The 20,355-nt window shown below is 35.4% G+C and overlaps 3 protein-coding genes across 3 annotated transcripts; 1 reads left to right on the top strand and 2 right to left on the bottom strand.

Moving 5' to 3' along the window:
• Positions 1–3,585: 3,585 nt before the first annotated feature.
• Positions 3,586–10,814, bottom strand: LOC147566346 (zinc finger BED domain-containing protein RICESLEEPER 2-like). Its single transcript, XM_086652852.1, has 6 exons — positions 10,594–10,814; positions 5,935–7,906; positions 5,551–5,854; positions 4,644–4,761; positions 3,942–3,975; positions 3,586–3,851 (listed from the first exon to the last, which is right to left on the bottom strand). The coding sequence occupies exons 2-4, from the start codon at positions 7,816–7,818 to the stop codon at positions 4,655–4,657; spliced, it is 2,295 nt and encodes a 764-aa protein (XP_086508978.1). The 5' UTR covers positions 7,819–7,906; positions 10,594–10,814; the 3' UTR covers positions 3,586–3,851; positions 3,942–3,975; positions 4,644–4,654.
• A 170-nt stretch (positions 10,815–10,984) lies between these two features.
• On the top strand, positions 10,985–14,372 carry LOC147566345 (CDK inhibitor P21 binding protein). Its single transcript, XM_086652853.1, has 10 exons — positions 10,985–11,249; positions 11,524–11,695; positions 11,791–11,864; positions 11,946–12,179; positions 12,415–12,624; positions 12,708–12,758; positions 12,903–12,995; positions 13,078–13,128; positions 13,920–14,034; positions 14,108–14,372. The coding sequence occupies exons 2-9, from the start codon at positions 11,557–11,559 to the stop codon at positions 14,010–14,012; spliced, it is 945 nt and encodes a 314-aa protein (XP_086508979.1). The 5' UTR covers positions 10,985–11,249; positions 11,524–11,556; the 3' UTR covers positions 14,013–14,034; positions 14,108–14,372.
• Positions 14,373–16,958: 2,586 nt separating this feature from the next.
• Positions 16,959–19,881, bottom strand: LOC147566344 (ribosome production factor 2 homolog). Its single transcript, XM_086652850.1, has 7 exons — positions 19,649–19,881; positions 19,355–19,424; positions 19,035–19,238; positions 17,875–18,120; positions 17,549–17,791; positions 17,392–17,457; positions 16,959–17,244 (listed from the first exon to the last, which is right to left on the bottom strand). The coding sequence occupies exons 2-7, from the start codon at positions 19,421–19,423 to the stop codon at positions 17,125–17,127; spliced, it is 948 nt and encodes a 315-aa protein (XP_086508976.1). The 5' UTR covers position 19,424; positions 19,649–19,881; the 3' UTR covers positions 16,959–17,124.
• Between the last annotated feature and the right edge of the window lie 474 nt (positions 19,882–20,355).

The raw sequence follows: 20,355 nt of genomic DNA, 5'->3' as shown, positions 1-20,355 counted from the left end.
TTATACCCCTGCACGGTACTCAAGCCTGTTGCCTTCACCTTTTTTTGACTGGCATGACATATTGCATTAAATTTAGGTCCCATCCTTTAAAAATAACTTTTCAAAATCGATTTACTATTTGGTTCCTGGCTCTTATGATCATCTTCTTCCTCTAAAAGATTAATAACTTCTAATCTCTCTTTAAAAAGATTTGGATGTGAAATTCTTCCTCTCTTTTTAGCGAAGATCAAGGATTTATTATCTTTGGTCTACTATTTGTGAACAATAAATGAACTATAGAAGAAAAAAATAGATCTGAGATTTTCTAATATAGTGAATACGGTGAAGAAAGAAGATTTGATAAAAATTTAATGGTGAAGAAATCAGATCTGGGTTATTGATTCTGGAAGGGTGATTTCTCTTTCCAAAATTTCAGATTTGAGGCCATCAACAACAAGACTCCATTAATTTTTCTTTTCTCTTTCTAGCTTTTCTTCATCTTACAGATCTTCATTATTAAACCTAGATATTTCTTTACTAGATCGATCTAAAAAATTGTAGACTTGAAAATTTGAAGGTGTAATAAATTGTAAATGAAATCAGATCTATTTCACTATCTTTTATGAAATTTTTTGAATCTGGTTTATATATTTGGTTTCCATGAATTTGTCAATGAAATTTTTATTAAAGTGTAATATACATTACTGAACATTGGATTATGTACTGTACATAACAAAATTTCTTATACTTTCTATTCAAAACGTGTCCAGTACATAACAAATGGCCAGTTCATAAAAAAATGTCTAGTAAAAAGTGTCAAGTACATAACAAAATACCCTGTACATAAATAAACACCTAATACATAAAAACATGTCTAGTACATAACAAATTGTCTTACGAATTTTCAGTGAAATAGTTTATATTTTAGAAAGAATGTATAGGAAATTTTGTTGTTTACGGTAAATAACAAAATGTCTATTGAAAATAATTTACGTTTTTGAAGGAATGTCCTCTAATTGTCCATCATATAAGGAGAGAATGTTTGAGAGAAGGAAAATAGTTAAGGTTAAAGATTCTGGTAAGTTGATTGTGGTTCCTGGTTCCTGCTCCTCGCTCCAGCTCTGGTTCCTTGCTCATGCTCATTGCTTCTACTCCTTCGTGGGGGGGGGGGGGGGGGGGGGGGGGGGGGGGGAACTGGAAAGGGTTCGAAAACCGCTCCGACGCTCAAGACAGTTTAGGTTGCTTTTTGTAGTAAAAGACTTAAAAATTTTCAAATAGGAATCCTGATCTCTTTAAACTGATCTATTAGGCTGGGATTTTGAGACATCCTAAACATAAGACTTTGGTTAAGAGGATCTGACTTTGTGGCGATCTTGTTTTGAATCTAAAAAATCAATTTATTTGTTTTTACTTTCCAACTCCGAGCACCACCCATAATCTCTGCCGACCACTTATAACCTCCGTCCACCACCATCTCTCTTCGACGGAATCCCCAAATCAGATTGTGCCACGGTGGAAGAATCTTTCAAACCCGATCGATTTTTCTAGTAGAAATAGAGAAAAATAGTGGTGATGGGAGAGGTGAGGTTGAGGATGAAGATTAAGAGAAAAAAAATTGCTTTTTAGATTCAAAATAAAATTGTCCAACTCAATTTTCAAACCTTTTAACAAAAAAAATCAATTTCTAAACTATATTCTACATTGAGAATTGGGCCATAGGTAAAAACAAATTTAGGTTGCTTTTTGTAGTAAAAGAATGATTAACCCTTAAAAATTTTCAAATAGGAATCCTGATCTCTTTAAACTAATCTATTAGGCTGGGGTTTTGGGACATCCTAAACATAAGACTTTGGTTAAGAGGATCTGACTCTGTGGCGATCTTGTTTTGAATCTAAAAAATCAGTTTATTTGTTTTTACTTTCCAACTCCGAGCACCACCCATAATCTCTGCCGACCACTTATAACCTCCGTCCCCCACCATCTCTCTTCGATGGAATCCCCAAATCAGATTGTGCCACGGTGGAAGAATCTTTCAAACCCGATCGATTTTTCTAGTAGAAATAGAGAAAAATAGTGGTGATGGGAGAGGTGAGGTTGAGGATGAAGATTAAGAGAAAAAAAAAATTGCTTTTTAGATTCAAAATAAAATTGCTTTTTAGATTCAAAATAAAATTGTCCAACTCAATTTCCAAACCTTTTAACAAAAAAAATCAATTTCTAAACTATATTCTACATTGAGAATTGGGCCGTAGGTAAAAACAAATGGCTAACAGGGGAGGAGTTGACGAAAGAAAAGGGAAAATCTAGATGCTAATAACTCCTTACAGACTTAGTGCATGTTGACGATTTGGAAAAACACGAAAAATTTCTGGAGTTAAAAGAGAAATGATGTTACGGGACAATCATGACGTCTCCTTTTTCATCTCTCACCACATCTCTCACCACCTGGGCTTGCACATGATCTAAATTTTTAACCACTATTTTACAACTTAAATCGTGTTACATTGTTTGGAAAGTGATATGCAGAATCTAAATTACGAGACCGCTTTGGGCCCAACACTCCCCTGACTACCAACTCCGGTCACCACAACAACCATTGTTCTCTCCCTCTCTCTCTCTCTATTTTTTCCCTCATTCTCAAAGACTCAGACTGAAACCCATGGGATCTTAGTCGGCTAAAACCTAAGGTTTTAGAGCATCTCCAATGCAAGACTCATTCTTAAAATCTTAAATGCCACATGAGAATGATTTTTTTTAAAACACTCTCTCTAATGCGAAATTCAATTGAGAGATGTGGAAACATCTAATTTTAAGATATCTTGTATACAAATTCTATTTTTGAGATCTCTTTTGAGTATCTCAAGGGTCATAGTCATCAAATTTAATTTTTGAACCAATAAAAAGTCTCTACCCACTATTTTTTTCAAATTAAATGTATGCGTGGTATGTGTATTATTAAAGTTTTTTTTGAGGTTTGCATCGAAAGACTTAAATTTGACAGTCAATTTAGCCATATAGAACAGAAAATCTCAATCGAAACTTGACATATAACTCAATTAGAGATTTTTTTAAGTTTCGCATTGGAGATGGACTTGGTGGGAGAGAGAAAAGAGAGGATAGAAGATAAGACGTAAATGATGGTAGTGGATGGAGGAGGAGAGAAAAATCTGAAAAAATACTAAAGGTTATCTGCAATGATAGTTTACCTTATCGTAGAGAAGAATTGGTGGTGGGATAGCAAAAGAGTTGCAAAAACATTTGACTTTTAACCAAACAAATTACAAATTAACCGAACAAATTACAAATTATAAATATTAAAGGTTGTCTGCAATGGTAGTTACCTTGTCGTAGAGAAGAATTGGTGGTGGGAAAGCAAAAGAGTTGCAAAAACATTTGATTTTTAACCAAACAAATTATAAATATATGAATTATTTACCGAACTAAAATACTAACGTTGAATTTAACCAAACAAAATATAACTTATCTTTTTTTAACTTAAACCCCGAAAAAAAATATATTTAACATGTGTTGTTTGAAAAAAAAAATCACCATCAAATCATCTCCATGCACACTTGCTATTTTAGAAATACCAACTGAAATAAGCTATTTTGGGTTTATGAGAAACAATTCCTTAACAATATGTGAAACATTACACATAGTTTCTACTATACAAAATATCTTTTAACCTTAGATAATGTGTTGTCCATCTTCAATAAAATATCATAAGACAGGAATAATAAAATCAACTACTTACACGGCTAACAACAGCAAACTCTACTTTTCATCGTCAGCATCCTTCCTCACAGAGCTGCTGACGTTGTATCAATAACATAGTACTCCAGCCGAGGAAGAAATCAGTAGACACCCGAGTTCTGAATAATCAAAACAGCAAACTCTTACGATCAGAAACCAAAATACTAAAAACAGAAATACACAACCATCATATGTCCATCTTTCATTACCTTATACGAGTTTGCTTGAGTGCTCCTTTCTGCTCTGAGTTTTGAAAAAAAAACAGCTGCTCATGTTAGAGAAGGCAACATAAACAAAACAACAGTATTTTGTTATTCTTATTTTTTGTAATGCTTGGGTTTTGGAGTTGTGTAAAACGGATACTGCAGTCACTTCAATTGGTGAAATGTGAGCTTCTTATGTATGTACGTTGGTACTTGTAACACAATCATGTTGGAACAATTACCACTCTAGGTTAACGTGATAAATTGCACGTAAGAACAAGGCCTAATGTTTCATGAGCCCTGTCAAGGTTACTACCCAACAAGGACTCAACCCATAAACCCAACTCATCTTAACTTTCATGGCACGATACGACCACATTCACCGTTCTGATTATCTCCTATCTATTCATTCTTTGTAGGAATTCTTGAATCAAAACAAAAATAGATAATACAAGGGCCTAAGAATAACTATAGTGAGTGTGATCAACATCTCCTATTGGTGTCAGATACTGATCGCAGTACTAATGTCCATGTTACATAGATTTGAACCTTAACACATGATGCAATAACAATGAAATACAACTTGCCAAAATCGGAGGAACCATACAATGATAGGAAAACTTGCTAATGATGTGATTGAGCATTGAGGTATATTAGGTATTATAAATTTCTATAAACAAAGTTGAAAGGAAGTGCATAGGTTTCGACCTGAAAAACCTTTAGTTGTCAGCAGCTATATTGAAGGTATTGCAATCTGAAGACAGATTTTCAACTGCTAAAATATCTACGAAAAATTCATCAGTCCGTGCCTCCAAATAATCGACTCCTGTAAAGGAAAATACAAGAAAAGTTACATCAAAAGAGTAGCACAAAGTTGCACCAAGGAAAGACAAAATAGGAAATAAGAAGTTAAATCTTTCATTTAGCATAACTCAAACAATAATCCAATTCTCTAGGTTCTCCACAACTGCTTTTCTTCTCATCTTTTTTTGATTGCGAGCAATCTCTTTGCTACTTTCAGATATACATTTATCAGTTCATGAAATGCCTCCAAACGGCTCACTTATCTTAAAAAAGGATCAATCTCCTGATCGCCATAACCAAGTGAAGATTTCTAAAGGGTTGTTTTACCTTTCCAGGGTCCATCTAAGACTTGTAAAACTAATTTTAGGAAAAGATGAAACTTCAAATGAAGTTCTCAATGGTAACTGGCATCGTCTTTGGAACTAATTATTTATTCAGAGAAGGGAAAGAAAGAAAACTCCCATCATTTCGAGCTTGAAGCTTGACTTGAGTTAGAAAATTGAGCAACAACTAAGAACTTTTGTGTCGAAAAGGCATTACTGTCAATCATAATCGAACTAAAAATATTACAAATTACTTCCCAGGTGATGATAAGAAACATGCACTGTCATTAAGCTTCAAAAGAACAGATTGTTTATTGTGACATAAACAAGTCACATTAGATTGCATTCACTAGGGTATCTTAACCGTTTTACAAAGCCAGCCTTTACTCGTCAAAGCAGAGATGACATTCTCTACATTAGCTATTAGCATTAAATCATTGTTCTATGTAGGATGATACTAGCTTTCTTCTAATTTAAATAATACTTACCTACTCCGTAGAGCCAATCACGAGTTGTTACCAATGCTTCAGCAGTTTCAGGTGTCAAGGAACTACGATATTGATCGAGTATTCTTCCTCCAAGATTAAATGCAGACTCCGATGAAACAGTTGATATGGGGATTGTCAAAATATCACGTGCCATTCGAGCAAGGTTTGGATAACGATATTCTTGGGCTCTCCAAAACTGTAAGATGTCCAACTCCTGATGTAACGGAAGTTGTGGCTCTAGCATATAGAAATCTAATTCTGACATATGAGATTGCCTATCCGTGCTTTGAAATGATGCGAACTCCTACAAAAATAAGTAAGTTTAATAATGCATGTAAAGACAAACAACCACAATATAAATTATAATCATTTGCAACTACTTACCTGCAACTCCTCCCCGATTGCATCTTCATCAAATGTAGACGTATTTACTTCACCCAATGACCCTGTATTAGTGCTTGTGTTACTTGTATGGTTTTTGGACGTAGATGACGAGTATTCGCCATAGAGTAAATCCATCCTTTTACGAACATTTTCAACCTCTAGGCCATATGCCTCAGGGTACAACTTTTGGTAACAAAACTCCACGAACGACAGTTTCTTCCTTGGATCCAAAACAACTGCAATACCCAGTAGTATACTGAAACGAGACCAGTATTTGCGAAACTTTAGCTGCATCCTCTCAGCAATAAGTCCAACGAAGTCGTTTGTATTATTACATTCCTTCTTCAAAATCATTTGAATCTTCCATACGCCTTGAAAATACACATCAGAAGTTGTATACTTGCTTTTAGCAAATGAATGTGTGACTTCACAAAAAGTTTTGAGGAACTTAGTGATCATCGCAATTTGTTCCCATTCTCCTGGAGTAGGGCAATCATGATAGTTCTCATCAACAAAGTTTAGATGTTCAAAAGCCTTTTGATACAGAAGACAGCTATCAAGCATGATAAAAGTGGAATTCCACCTCTTGGGATCATCTTGATGAAGAGCCCTCTTCTCTGTCAACCCTAATTCCGTAACAATGTCAAAGAACTTCTCTTTTCTCGATTGGGAACCTTTAAGATAATTGATTGAATGCCGTATCTTTTCCACTGCCACATTAACTGTTTCTAACCCTTCTTTCACAATAAGATTCAAAATATGTGCACAGCAATGAACATGAAAATATTCACCTCCACTATAAAGAGCACCCTTCAAAGAAAGTTCGTCCTTCATTGCTTGAACACACGTATCATTCACTATTGCATCATCCAAGGTGATAGAAAATATCTTCTCTTCAATTCCCCAATCACTTAATGCAGAAAGAACCTTAGTAGCAACAACGTGATCTGAGTGCTGACGCGGCATATGAGAAAATTCTAAGACCAACTTTTGTAGTGCCCAATCTTGATTAATGAACTGGGCTGTCAGACATAAATAACTATCCGTAGTTACGGATGTCCATACGTCCAATGTAAGACAAATTTTTCCCAAAGCCGACAATAATCTCTTTCTTGCGAGCCCCTTTTCTCTGCTATGCAGTTGCAGTATATCTGCTTGTACAATATCTTGTGAGATGTGTTGAACTTCCGTATTTAAGTAGTTGAAAATGTCTCTAAAACCCTCATCTTCCACAATAGTGAATGGATAATTGTGTTTGACAATTGCCATGGCTACTTTCTCACGAAATACCGATTGGTCTAATTTTTGCCCGTTTGTAACTAGCTGCTCTACACTTGTATTACCATTCCAAGTCACAGGTGACAGTAATTTTTGAGCACTTTCACGCCCGCCAAGCTTATGCCACTTCTGAAAATGACGTTGTAAAGTTGATGTCCCACTTCTTTTGCTATCATAAATATACTCGACATGACAATGTTTACACTTCGCCTTTTCTCTTCCACTTTTTTTAATCAAATCAAATTCATTCCAAACGGAAGACTTCAGAGCTCTTTTTCTTTTTACAGGAATTTGATCCTCAGTCTTCAATTCTTCAATTTCTACTTTTCCAGTCGCGTTATTATTAGAATCACTCCCACCCGTATGAGATAATAGTAGCATGCAACCATCATTTGCCCTAATCCTAGCACACTTTTGAACATGACGTTGTAGAGTTGATGTTCCACCCTTTCTACTATCATAGCTATATTCAATTCCACAATGTCTGCACTTGGCCTTCTCTCGATCATCTCTTTTAATCAAATCAAATTCACTCCAAACTGAAGATTTGAAATTCCTTTTGCGTTTTGGCCCAAGGCTGGAATCTTCAGTATTGGATTCTTCCATTTCAGCCTTTTCAACGGAGTATACTTCACAATCAAGGATTCGAGATTGGCATCATTACATCATGATAGCATGCTCCGAATTTTGCACACTGACACAAAGTTTAAATCACGAATAAATCGGTTAACAATGTGAACCAAGTTTATTCTAAGTTCTAACAAGCATAAAGCATCCAATTCATAACCTCATAGAGCAACGACAACAGATGAATTAACTCGCTAATGCAAGAGAATATAGAATGTAATTCACAACCATGAGTGCTTATGAACATATCAACTAATTTGAATTAGTATTATTTAGAAAGCTTGGAACTATTATCAAGAAAACAATTCAAATTTTGACGAAGTTTACATTGATAGCCCTATTAAGTAGGGCCTGATTGTATACGCCTAATCAAAATATAACTGCTTTTGAGAATGATTGGTCTCGGCCGCCTCAGCCGAGAATCTCGAGTTTCAGCCCTCTTCCAAGACGAGACTCAGCCGAGACACCGAGTTAGGGTTTGGACGAGAATCTCGGGTGTCTTGGCCGAGACAGGCCGTGACCGAGCATCTTTTAGTTTTTTGGAACTTTATCTTTTGAAACTTTAAATCCTAATTGTATATTACTATTTATTACCTTCTTAACTACTTATTATATTCCCAATCAATCTAAGATAAGTAGCAATAATATTCTATGTATATTTTAGGTCGTTTGCCTTATAGAAACTTTAAAAATTCTACAGAAACTTTGAATACTTATAAAGTATGAACTTCATTATTAATTTATTTCATTGAAGTGAACTATGATAAGATTTTGCAAATTATCAATGATTGAAGTAATTTTATGTTTAAAGTCCGAGAATTTTGAGATAATGAAGAGTCAGGTAATTAAGCTTATTACTTAGTACTTATTAGCTATACATGTTTGTCTCAGGCGAGTTTCTCGGTCCGTCTCGGCCTTCGGCCGAACCGATACCGAGACCAACTACATAGATACTGATACATTCAAGTCTATAGGAAACTGGTTACTGACCAGAAGAAAGACATGTTTAGCGCATTTTTGTCCATTCAAAACAAAGCTCCTTGAAACATATCTTCTTTACACAACTTGAAGGATTAGATGTTAGAAACTTAGGATAGAAGCTAAAAGGGAGTTGGAAATTCTTCCAAGTAACAAAGAATCGTCTCGTCTGGATTCATAACACCTCATGATAGTTTGCATCACTTTGCTACCATGGAGCTGAACCAAAGCAGCTGTAAGACCGGCCTACTTTTAATGCAAGTGAAAACATCTTTCAACATGGACACCCGTATAGCTCAAGTCTAAGTAAGGAAGATCAGTGAAATGAAAAGTTACAAGTAGAAAAGTGACCTAATGGCTAATGGTCTAATTGTAGGATCCAGTTATGCCTAGAAAAACAACTGGAATGGAGAATGACTTCAACCAGGAGGAAAATGTGTGAAGTTGAAGCCATTTTGTCCATATAAAAAAGAGAGAAAAACTAAGCTCATTGAAAGAGATATTAACATTTTATTCACAAGTCACAAACCTAACAAACAGGTGCAGTTCTAAGAATTACCATAGGCTTACTATCTCTTCCAAGTATTACACCACTAGATCATGTCAGCGGATTCACACTAATAGCTTCCATTAATTAAGAAAGTTGTAGAAAGCATGCAATATGAAAATATGATGCTAAGCGAGAACGTTGATGTGTAGTAAACCTTCCCAATCACATTTTTCATTATAATAGTCTGCCATGATCTTAAAAACGAAACTCTACAGTGATTTAGGTAAATAACAATAACTAACTGGACCAGGAAGTGCAAAAGAAATGCACCCTTATAAAAGTAAGGAAAAATGCACCGACGTCCAAACTAGATGACTGAATGCGACGGCTAAAAAGACCACTTACTAACCAAACTTGAGCTTATCCTGAATGCATGCTTCAATTCATACAGAAGATGTCTACTGGACTCCTACAGGTACAAATATTAGACCTGGAAGAAATCATCCACGACACACCAACCAAACCATCACTCGACTCGAGACCCAACCCTAACTAAGCCAGCAGATAAACAAATATGTAGAGTTGGAGTTTGGGGATTTCCAGATATGCCCAAAAAAGATAAACTTTATGTGATTGTTTGTTTTTTCCTTCTGTTATACAAAGGTTTACACTTCTTAATTTAGAGAAACAAAAGATTCAAACTTTTCCGCAATCACAAATGCTGTACAAAGCTTAAAACTGGTTACAGGATAAAACAATCTAAAACTTACCAATCCAAACTAGATGATTTGAACATAAGCCTCAAATTATACCATAAATCTGACTAGGGTTATTAGGGCTGGGGAAGATGACCCGCACAATAAACAGATTAGGTTTAGGAAATGGAGATCACCATCATAACCCGCTAACAAATAGCCCTAATTAATTGTAAGATCTGAACAAACTCTGGAAATAATTTCGAAATTCTTAGCCCTAACTCTAGCTAGCCCAACCCTGATTTTGCAATATAATTTTGGCGGTTGAAGAACAATACCAGAATACAAACCAATCGGGATATGAATACTAGAAAAAAATTCCATAACCAACACTATTATAAAGGGTTTAGAAACCAGCAAATCCAAAAATTGAAGCATAAAAACTTCAAATTTAATCACTAGAACTGAAATGAACTAAAATCAAAGAGATCTAAGGAAAGAAAAGATTAGAGCGAGAGAGAGAGATTCAACGAAGAATCATAATTCATGTAAATCTGAAAAGAAGAAGAAATACGTGAAATTGAAGATCACCTTTAGTTCTCCAACGAAATTAAAGATGAAGAACCATCTGATCGTTAGAAGAAAATTATAGTTCTGCTGACACAGACAATTGTTATGTCTCAAAACCCTAAAAAAGGAACAGATTTGACTGTAAACCCTAATTTCGAGCTACCAAGTTCTTTTCTTTTTTTTGGAGGGAGCTTCTGATGATGAGAAGAGTCAAGAGAAGAAGAAGAGGAGGAGATTACGATGCTTTCTCGTCAGTAAAGTCAATGACTATAATACCCCTATACGTTAGGTGAAATTACCGTGTAAGTTTTGATGTTCGTTAAGCTAGGGTTACTTAGGGTTGTAATACGGTGGGACCGCATATTACCCACGATACTCAATTAAAACGGGTCACTTTCATAACCCTATTCCTAATCGGGTCAATCTCATATACACCAAAACCCCTCTCTCTCTCTCTCTCTCTCTCTCCCTCTCTCTGAAAACTCATTCAGCCTTCCTCTCAACCGAGCATGGCAGCGCCACCACTAGCTAACTAAATCTCTCCCTCTCTCTCTCTCTCTCTCTCTCTCTCTCTCTCTATAGCTGTAGACGGCCGGGAAACGCCACCACTTAGACACCGGACGTTTTCTTTTGTTGTTTGATTTTTCTTCTTAGTCCAAGTTCAGAGCAATCAGAAGGTAATCTAATCTTTCTCTACCTATCTTAATGAGTTTCTATTTATCCATCAATTAAAACATCTAATCAAAATTTAAGAAAATATTAGTCCTTGAAATGATTACTTGTGTGTTTAATCAAATGAACATGAATGAAATAGGGTTTGGTTTCTCTTGTCTGTGATTTTTGTTTTTAGTTTTCCACTTGGGTATCCTATCAATAATTTCTATGATGTGCATAATTTTTACTGCCAACTATATAATACTGGATTATAATGTTCTTAACATTTGGTTTTAGACCTTTCTCAAATTGCAACCTGATTGAGAAGTAATGACCCGTAAACCTTCAAGACATCGCCAACCTCCTACATTTTCCTCATTTGGTCGTACTACCAATCTATTTGTATCTACTTCCACAAAGAAGATGAGCTCTTCTGAACTGGATAGGACAACTCCATCCGGATCCAGAGGTAATTTTTATTTTTGTTTAAGCTGTCGTGACCGTCTATTTGAACTATGTTATTGGTAGAGACATTCAGTATAATGACATAATTTTAACTTCTAGGCAAGAGATTGTTAAAAGATACTATCGACAAGAACACTGAAAGTTCTGAATCTTCCAGCGACGAAGATAACGGAGTAAGTAAAGCTCACTTTGTTTTATTCAAGATTTCATTAATTAATTCCAAGTTTTTTTTATGTGATCTGTTTATATTGAAGGGAACCGTCCAATTAGATTTTGACTTCTTCAGTCCAAAACCTGATGACTTCCACGGAGTGAAGGTCTTGCTGCAAACTTACCTGGATGACAAGAAGTGGGATTTGAGTGGTTTTGTAGACTTGATACTGGAACAGGCCACAGTAGGTACTGTGGTCAAAATAGAAGACGAGGAGGACGAAAATGATGATTGTCTTTACTCCATTGTTACAGCCCTTAACTTGAGTCGGTATAAGGCAAGCATCACTCCTTTACGACTTTTTTCATTGAGAAAAATTAGAATCAGTACATTCAATAGTGAGGAAACACGAATGACTTACGAGAACCCTTTTATTTATATATGACTACTTTCTCTTGTTAAAATAAATCTTTTCCAGTTCCATTTCTAGTGCTATTTGCTAATTTCTACCTTTAGATTGGGGAGTTCCGTCTATAGTTGCCTAGATTATGAGTTTGTTTTCTTATTGACAGGGTCATAAATGCTTTAAGGAGCTCAATGATTATTTGCTTAAAGTATGCGATGATAAGGATGTTATAGGTGACTTGCAAATACTTTTAGGTGAGCAAGCACAGGATGTGGGTCTCTTGGTCTCAAAGCATGTAATCAATTTTCCTCCTGAGCTCTTGCCTCCACTATATAGTACTCTCTTTGAGGAAGTGGCACAGGCAGCAAAGAAAGAGGTAACCGGAATGTTGACTTCGGAAATATTTCCTTTTGTTGGATAAAGATGACACAAAGCACTTACTCATTTAATTTCTTATAGCGGAAGAATTTCAGCTTCAAGGTTTATCTACTGATAACTCGAATATACAGGGTATGAATTTCAACGTTATTCTTCAATAGTCCTCACTTACAATTATGTTAGTAATAAGATTTAATCTGAAATAGCTGAAAAGTACTTCATTTTGGCGTGTCATTGTTTTGGGGACTTTTCTGTGTTTTGGGTACAACAATGTAGCATAAGAACGCTGATCATCCAAAAAAGACATCAAAAGTTTGCAATGACGAACCAATAATATATGTTTGGCCTGAGGATGAAATTTTTCACAAGGTACATGCAAGTTCCGTACTTATTGATCTCCGAAGATTTTTTATTTTTCAAACTTCTAATTAATTGTCCGAACTAATTTCAGCTTAGCTTATGGTCCTTTACCTTTCCTCTACGCTCTCGACCAGCTGACGAGGTATGTTTTTTTCTTTGTCAACGTTTTGGATATCTTTTATGTCATTGATGCAATTAGTAAACCCAGTGCCTGAAGCTCTCCAGTAGCTTGAAAGTCTAGATCATGTAGGCAACTGCATTTTTGGTAGGATGCTAACTTCGAATAAGAACCATGACTTAAATTGTTATTTTTAATCACCCCGTGTAGAGAAACTTCATCTCTGGTACTTTATTTCACCTCTGAGTCCTTGCAAATTCTAGGCACTGAAACTTGTGTGTTAGTTTCTCTGATAATCATGGATCTACTTCAGTACTGGATGTTAAAGAACGATATTATGTATCTGTAATACAATTACTGATCTCATTCAAATATTGAACTAGAGCCAATTCTTAAGAAATATAACTATCATATAGTCGATAATGAACATATAGATATCGACTCCAGAATCCGGAAAAAGATATCAGTTGTTACTTCTCATTTATCTTGGGCTTTTCGGTTTTGTGATTTGGCTACCAAATCACCTTTTGGTCTTCAAACTCTTTACCTTCAACTACCTATGAACCTATGACTGATCTATGCCAGGGCAGTCATGTACTTGTATCAGTAAATGGAGTAGTTTCTTCCCTTAATCGATATGCATTCTAATGCCATTGTACTCGAAAAATCACATTAGTACCTTAATAACAAATTGGCCGTACATAATATATACTATTCTTTTCCTTCCAATTCTGCCTTCTCAAAATCTAGCAGCAAGAGTTCTTATTATTACCAAGGTATGTTCTTATTGTTGTTTTGAACAATCAATATTTTAGATGAAGAATTACAGACCCATGGGATTAGTCATGGCTATTGAAGCAAACAAAGTTCCCACATTTCAACAAGAACTGCAATCTCTAATAACCTAATCTTGAGGTTACCTTCCAGATGGTAAGCAATTCCGCTCCTAGATTTATTATGTTTTTTTTATATTCACTTCCACTGATATGAATTTTATTTTCAGGGCCAGGGCACTCTTTCTATTCTCATCATTCTCCTTGTATTATCCTAATGACGAGGATTCTTCTGTTGGTTAATCTGTTTGATTTCCTAGAGAGTTTGTGTAAGGTGATGGTAATTAAAAATTCAGTTTTTGATTTTGTCAAATATTATAGTGGTGAAGAATTTCAAGATTCACTTTTGTTGGTTTTCAAGTTAAGGTAAAGGTACACCACATACCATGTAATTCTGGTAACACTGGTTTTTATTAAAAAGGTTTAGGGTTAAAATTTGGCCATTGGTACGAAGAGCCCACTTAGTATAAAGGGTGCTGGAATTTTTTTTTGCATCAGTTCCATTCCATTGCATTTGTATTCTTAACCAAACAAAATGCACATATTTGGGTTTTGTAAGCAGACAATATAACTTGTCATTTTAACTTGAAAAAACTTGGATGTTAAATTGGGTTGAAGTGCAAATTGTAAACCACATTTCCTGGCAAGTCCAAATTATCTTTAGATAACACTTTAACAACGGTTTAGTCTAAAAAGAACAAAATGATGATGTATGAAATAGGTTGATATTTTCCTTTGTTCAAGAGCTTCAATTACAAAAAACACAAAGAAGACACTGCGACATCCAAATCAATGGTGTGTTTCTTTGTAGTTGATGGAAATAACTTAGAAGTCCGAGTGTAAAAGATGACTTTCGATTCCTTTTTAGGGCAAGTTTAATATGTTTATATATGTTCGGATGACCGCGTCCAAACATGTCCGAGATGATAAGCCACCAGTTCTAATAATATCAATGTGCATATAACCCGTTCGGAAGATAATATTTGATGAGTGTGTATTTTCGGACACTTGTAGATTTTCTGACACATAATAGCTCGTGTACAAAAGGCAGATCTTTGTCGTTGGTGTTCTCTTCAGGATGATCTAAGCTCGAGGTACCTAAGTTGACTTCTACCAACTTTCCTACTTTGTTTCGAGACTTGAGGAGGATTTAGTGGCAAAGCTGACTCGGACCCGCGCTTTACGTGCCTCTAGACCGGCGCAAGGCCAAGATGCCTACAAGACTCATGTCAACCTCCCAAGCCGGGGCTCACGTGGTAGAGCTTTTCCACTTTTCCAGATCCAGACGCGTTCGACAAGGGTCTTGTCACATGCAATCATAGTCAATCAGTTGGTTTCTTAAGTTGGTCTAAACTGATTAGTATTTGGCTCAACATTAGCCATCTAACAAAGTCATGGGTTTCAATGAAAGGTCTTTAGCCTAATGACCATGTCAACTTTTTTTTTTTTTTTTTGTTGTTGAGAAAGTAAGTGCTACAATAAATCAAAAAGAACTGGTACTAGAAATAAAAGTCGGGAGGGAGTTCCAAATGCGCTTCTGATGGTGTTTCCTACCTTCATTGAGCCAGTGTGTCCGCCTTCTTATTATTCTGTCTCGGAGTGTAAGAGAAAATGATGCTGGTAAATTGCTCCTTTAGAATGAGGATATCTTCAACATGTTTCTCTGATTGCCATTGTACGGATTTACTATAATCATGAATATGCTTTATCACGTTGAGATTATCACTTTCAATGTGGAGATGTTGGATTTGTAAGTCGATCACCTAAAGGATTGCACATCGAAACGCTAAGCATTTACATTCTTCTGCATTTTGTCCTCTGGTTGTATCTGATAAGGCTGTTACGACGTTTGCTTGATCATCATACATAATGCATTCCATGCTTGCTAATTCCGTCAGATTTTTAAATGAGGCGTCAACGTTGATTTTGAGATATGGTGTCATTGGTGGGCTCCATGGCAGCTGATTTTTCTTGTATACTGTTAATATTGTTTTTAGGGACTTTGTTGGCGTGGCTTTGATTTTATTTATAACCTGCGTAGGGGTCTGTCTCTGCATCGTGAAGTATTTCTCACTTCTCACCTTCTACAAACCATAAGATTTTAGCATATAAATTAGTCAAATCCTCATCTAAATCTTTCCATTGAAGAATCCACTGTTTAACCGAGGTAATAATGTATGTCCGCACCTGAAAATAAAACCATATTGTTCTAGCATAATGACAGTGAATTAAAGCATGATCGATCATTTCGTCATTGTCACAGTCGGTCCATAAGTAAGAGTTCCAATAAATTTACCTATTTTGTCTCTGACTGATGGACTATTCATACAACATTTCCATATAAAAAATTTATTGCAGGACTTTTTTTTTTTTGCCGCGGCTTTGGGGAATAAAAGAAGTTCTTCGGGAAATAAAAGAAGTTCCCCTGAGATTATTCTTTATTCCCCAAAGCCGCGGTTTTTTTTTTGTTGAGGAAGTTTTATTCTAGGATTAGCAATCGGAAAAGAGAGGTTACTTTTAATGATTGAAATCAAGTATGATTTTTATTGGGTCAAAAATAAGAATTGAAATGATAGAGGCATATAAATTTTACTTTTATTTTCATATTTTCCTTCCTTAGACCCCACAAGTCCTCTCATACAATGAACAACAATATATTCTTAAATTCTATTCATCTTCTTAACCCATCAATTTATTATTTGGCAAGAGATAAATGATAATGAAAAATAATTCTTTACTGCAAATTGCATACAACTTAATACCATTTTACGCTGCCAGTACCGCAAGTGCTCTTCTCCTTTTACTATCACTTTCTAGGGGTGAAGTTGATATACTGACCAAAATATTAGATATACTTCAACCATAATGTTTGAAATTTAATGATTTTTTTACCGGTGGCCAAAAGTTTGCATATTTCCATTGCATTGCTCAAAGTGCAGAGTTTTTTTATAGACACAATTAGATGCACACAATTTTTAGATAGACAGAGAATTTCAGACATAAAGGATAGTGAAAACTGAATTGAGGAAAAAAAACAGACAAGGAAAACTAAACTTCAAAAACTGATGTCTATAATAAAGTAATATTAACAGAACTACCCACCTTTCTAAATGGCAGGATGAACCAATATATAGATATAACAGAACAAATATTACCCTAACCCTGAAATACTAGCTAACCCGAAGTCTTACTCAGTATCCACCTTCTGCTTCTTTGGTTCCTGAGAGTTCTGATCCTTCTTCATCTTATTTTCACGTCTTTCCCTCTTCAATCCCTTAGCATTGTTTGATAGTTCGATGTTACCAACCTAAACCACGCGACAAAAACTGAAACTTAAAACCACAAAGAGCAAACTGCATGGCAGAGAACAACCAACCATTCTAAATGGTAAAGAAACTTTTTTTTTTGTTAAGGATAAATGGTAAAGAAACTAAAAAGAAAATGATCTCTCTACCTGTTGATCTGGCATGTAAACTTTCCCGATTGTTCCCATTACTACGTCACCCTTAACGTTTTTCACCTGCACGTAGATAAGGCATAGATAAGCATATGCAATATTAACCAACTAAAATGGACCATAGTAGTTTATGTTGCACTAGTCGGGTTTTTACCTTCTTTTTAGGACGTTCACTAGATGATTTCATAGCTTCTTTCCTTAGACCATCATTAGGAAGGCGATGCCTGCGAACCACCAAATCCATGGATGGACCAACCTCGACCAGCTCCATTCTTGGGACAACAGTACCTGATCTTTTAAGTCTCAGAGCACAATGTGTAAAGAAAACAGTTTTCGAGGACACAGCCGTACATACATACACTCGGTCTACACCAGCAAGATTCAAATTCTCAACAACCTACAAAAACATAGCTTTGCTCCTCAGTATATTAACTCGTACTAAGTAAAACAAATGAGGATGCCATAATGTACAAATCTTACCTCTCCTCTAAACAAGTCTAGCAACACCTCCTTCAGATGTTTAAGCTCTTCCACACTCTCAAAACCCTCTCCAATGAAAGCAAAGAGAGGTTTCGACCCAATTCGAGGCGCCAATTTCTTGTCAAAAGAAAACGATTCCAATGTTTTGAAGTTTTCTACTCCAACCTCAACAAGATCATAGATGTGGTGATCATAGGTCCTTCCAATTACTAGATTGTTGGGTCGTTTCTTTGAGTGAGAACCATACTGAAAAAGGGCAATAATCACTCATCAAAATAAGTTCGTTTTAAACTGTACTCATTAAACAAGTTCTCCAAGACCAACTTACATGACCAACGTAATTACCTATCTTTTTTACTATTTACTTTCACTTAATAAAGTTGATCAATAAAACTTAACACTTCATCCAGTTTGGTTCATTGTTGAAGAGCTAAAATACCTATTGCAGTATAGTATGGGAAAAACCCGTCCTGAGTCCTGACATGCTGACACATCTCACTCAATAGTGTTTGATAGAGACACGTAGAACTCTAAAGAAAGTTGCTTGGGAAAAGCGAACTGGTCGTGGATAAAAGCCATCTTAGATGCATGCAGCCTCCTCGTTTATTCAGAGACCCTATTTCACATGTTCTCTATAGAAGTTAGGGATCTTAGAGAGGTTGTTAAAAATCCTCAGTTCATATTATCCAGCTTCTTATACATTAGAAGAACTACAAAAATATCATTTTTGTACAAACTTGTTAGCATAATCTAGGAGAAGTTTTTGAATACATAAACTCCTCTAATTGGTGCTCGATTAAGTTTTCCTTTGATCTTACAATCATAAATCTGGAATAATCTTAGTCCGAAAATAACTTCTTCACTAGGACTGATAAATTGATTTACATTATACAGTAAGAACACGCAAATGTGGTAACTCTTTTCATACAATCTAAAAAAATATGTGAACTTCTCCAAAGTGCTATAATAAAAAACGGACAAAAAATTAAAATGAGAATCCTCGTATTCAACTAGGATTATTTCTTTATCACCTACCCATAAATTTTATTTATTTACTATTAAAAGAGGATTCAGAAACATACATCTTTAACATGGCAAACTAACAATCCACATAATCTTATGAACATCCAACCGAAATGAACTAGGATAAATTTACTTACCACAAAGAGACTGCAATCAGTTTTGAGCGAGAAGAACTCTAAAGACGTTTCACCTCCACTTTCAAATGGTCTAATGTTATCATTCTTTCGAGTATATCTTATAGCATTACCCCTTTTGAGGTGATAAATATTGGTCAAAATGTCATTCAAAACATTGCTGGTCTTGGTACCTTGAAGGATAAGTGTTTTCTTTCCATTTTCAACCTACATAAATAGACCAGAAACTTAAACTACTAAAGATCAATTCTCATAAACAGAACAGAAAATGCACTATAAAACTTGAACTTAAATCAATGAAAACAAATCATGGGTATACTCACAAGCTTGGGAGCACGCTTTTCCACCTCTCTTTTAGCCCTAGCTGTTTTCGGGGTTTTGATTTTCAACATTCTGCAAAAATGGGTACTTTTAAATTGTTTAATTTATCATGTATTTGTTCTGTGTCATCGTTCTAGGGTTTAAGTGGTGGAGGAGGGGTTTGGCTTTATATCAAAATATTCTGAACACCAAATTGAGTTGTAAAAACGAAGAATTTGAGGAGAAATTTGATGTGATTTACTATAAAATCGAGGTTGTGACAACAGGAGAGTGAATAGGGAAAGGGATCAACATACCTGGTGAGAAGACGTTGGAGCCAGAGAAAGAAGAGGAGAGGGTTATAAACCCTAAAAAAGTTTTAGGGTTTAAAGACAATTATTTGAAGAAGTTACAACTCAACTACTAATGGACCTGTAGCGGATTAGGTCATGGGCAAAAGACCCATTTAGCCAAAAAAGCACCTCCAAACTCCAAAGGGACCCTCTAAACAAATGCTCTAAACTTTTTGGAGAAAATAGTTATTTGAGTCAAATAATTATCTTCAAAAAAATAAGTAATATTTTCTATTAATTGAGATGTTGTTCGGCAATCAAAAGTATAGGTACTCTTGTTTGTAGTAGAAGTTTTTTCGCTTTAAAAAGTAAAAAGATCAAAAACATATTTGACAAAAATGTTACTTACAACAAAAAAAGACAAAAAATTAGTTTGGCAATCAAATTTACTTTTGACAATTTTATTTTTCTTTTACTCAGAGAGATACATGATTTTCATTTGAATTTATTTATGATTTCCACGATTACTCTTGTATACGAAATGGTGGTGATATTGGTGGAAGAGGTGGTGGCGGTGCCTTGAAAGTATGGTTATGGGGTTTGATGGTGGCAAAGCTATGATGGTGTTGGTGGTGGAGGTATAGGGATGGTGGTGGTGGTGGTAGTAGAGGTATGATGATGGTGATGGAAATGCGGTAAGAGTGGAAGTATGGTGGTGGCAATGGTGGAAG

This window comes from Eschscholzia californica, unplaced genomic scaffold (assembly GCF_041429995.1).
Source record: "Eschscholzia californica isolate CP2 unplaced genomic scaffold, dmEscCali1.0.p SCAF_1, whole genome shotgun sequence".
NCBI classification, from domain to species: Eukaryota; Viridiplantae; Streptophyta; class Magnoliopsida; order Ranunculales; family Papaveraceae; genus Eschscholzia; species Eschscholzia californica.
Note: the sequence above shows the minus strand (reverse complement) of the source record. Positions and strands in the feature narration are given on the sequence as shown.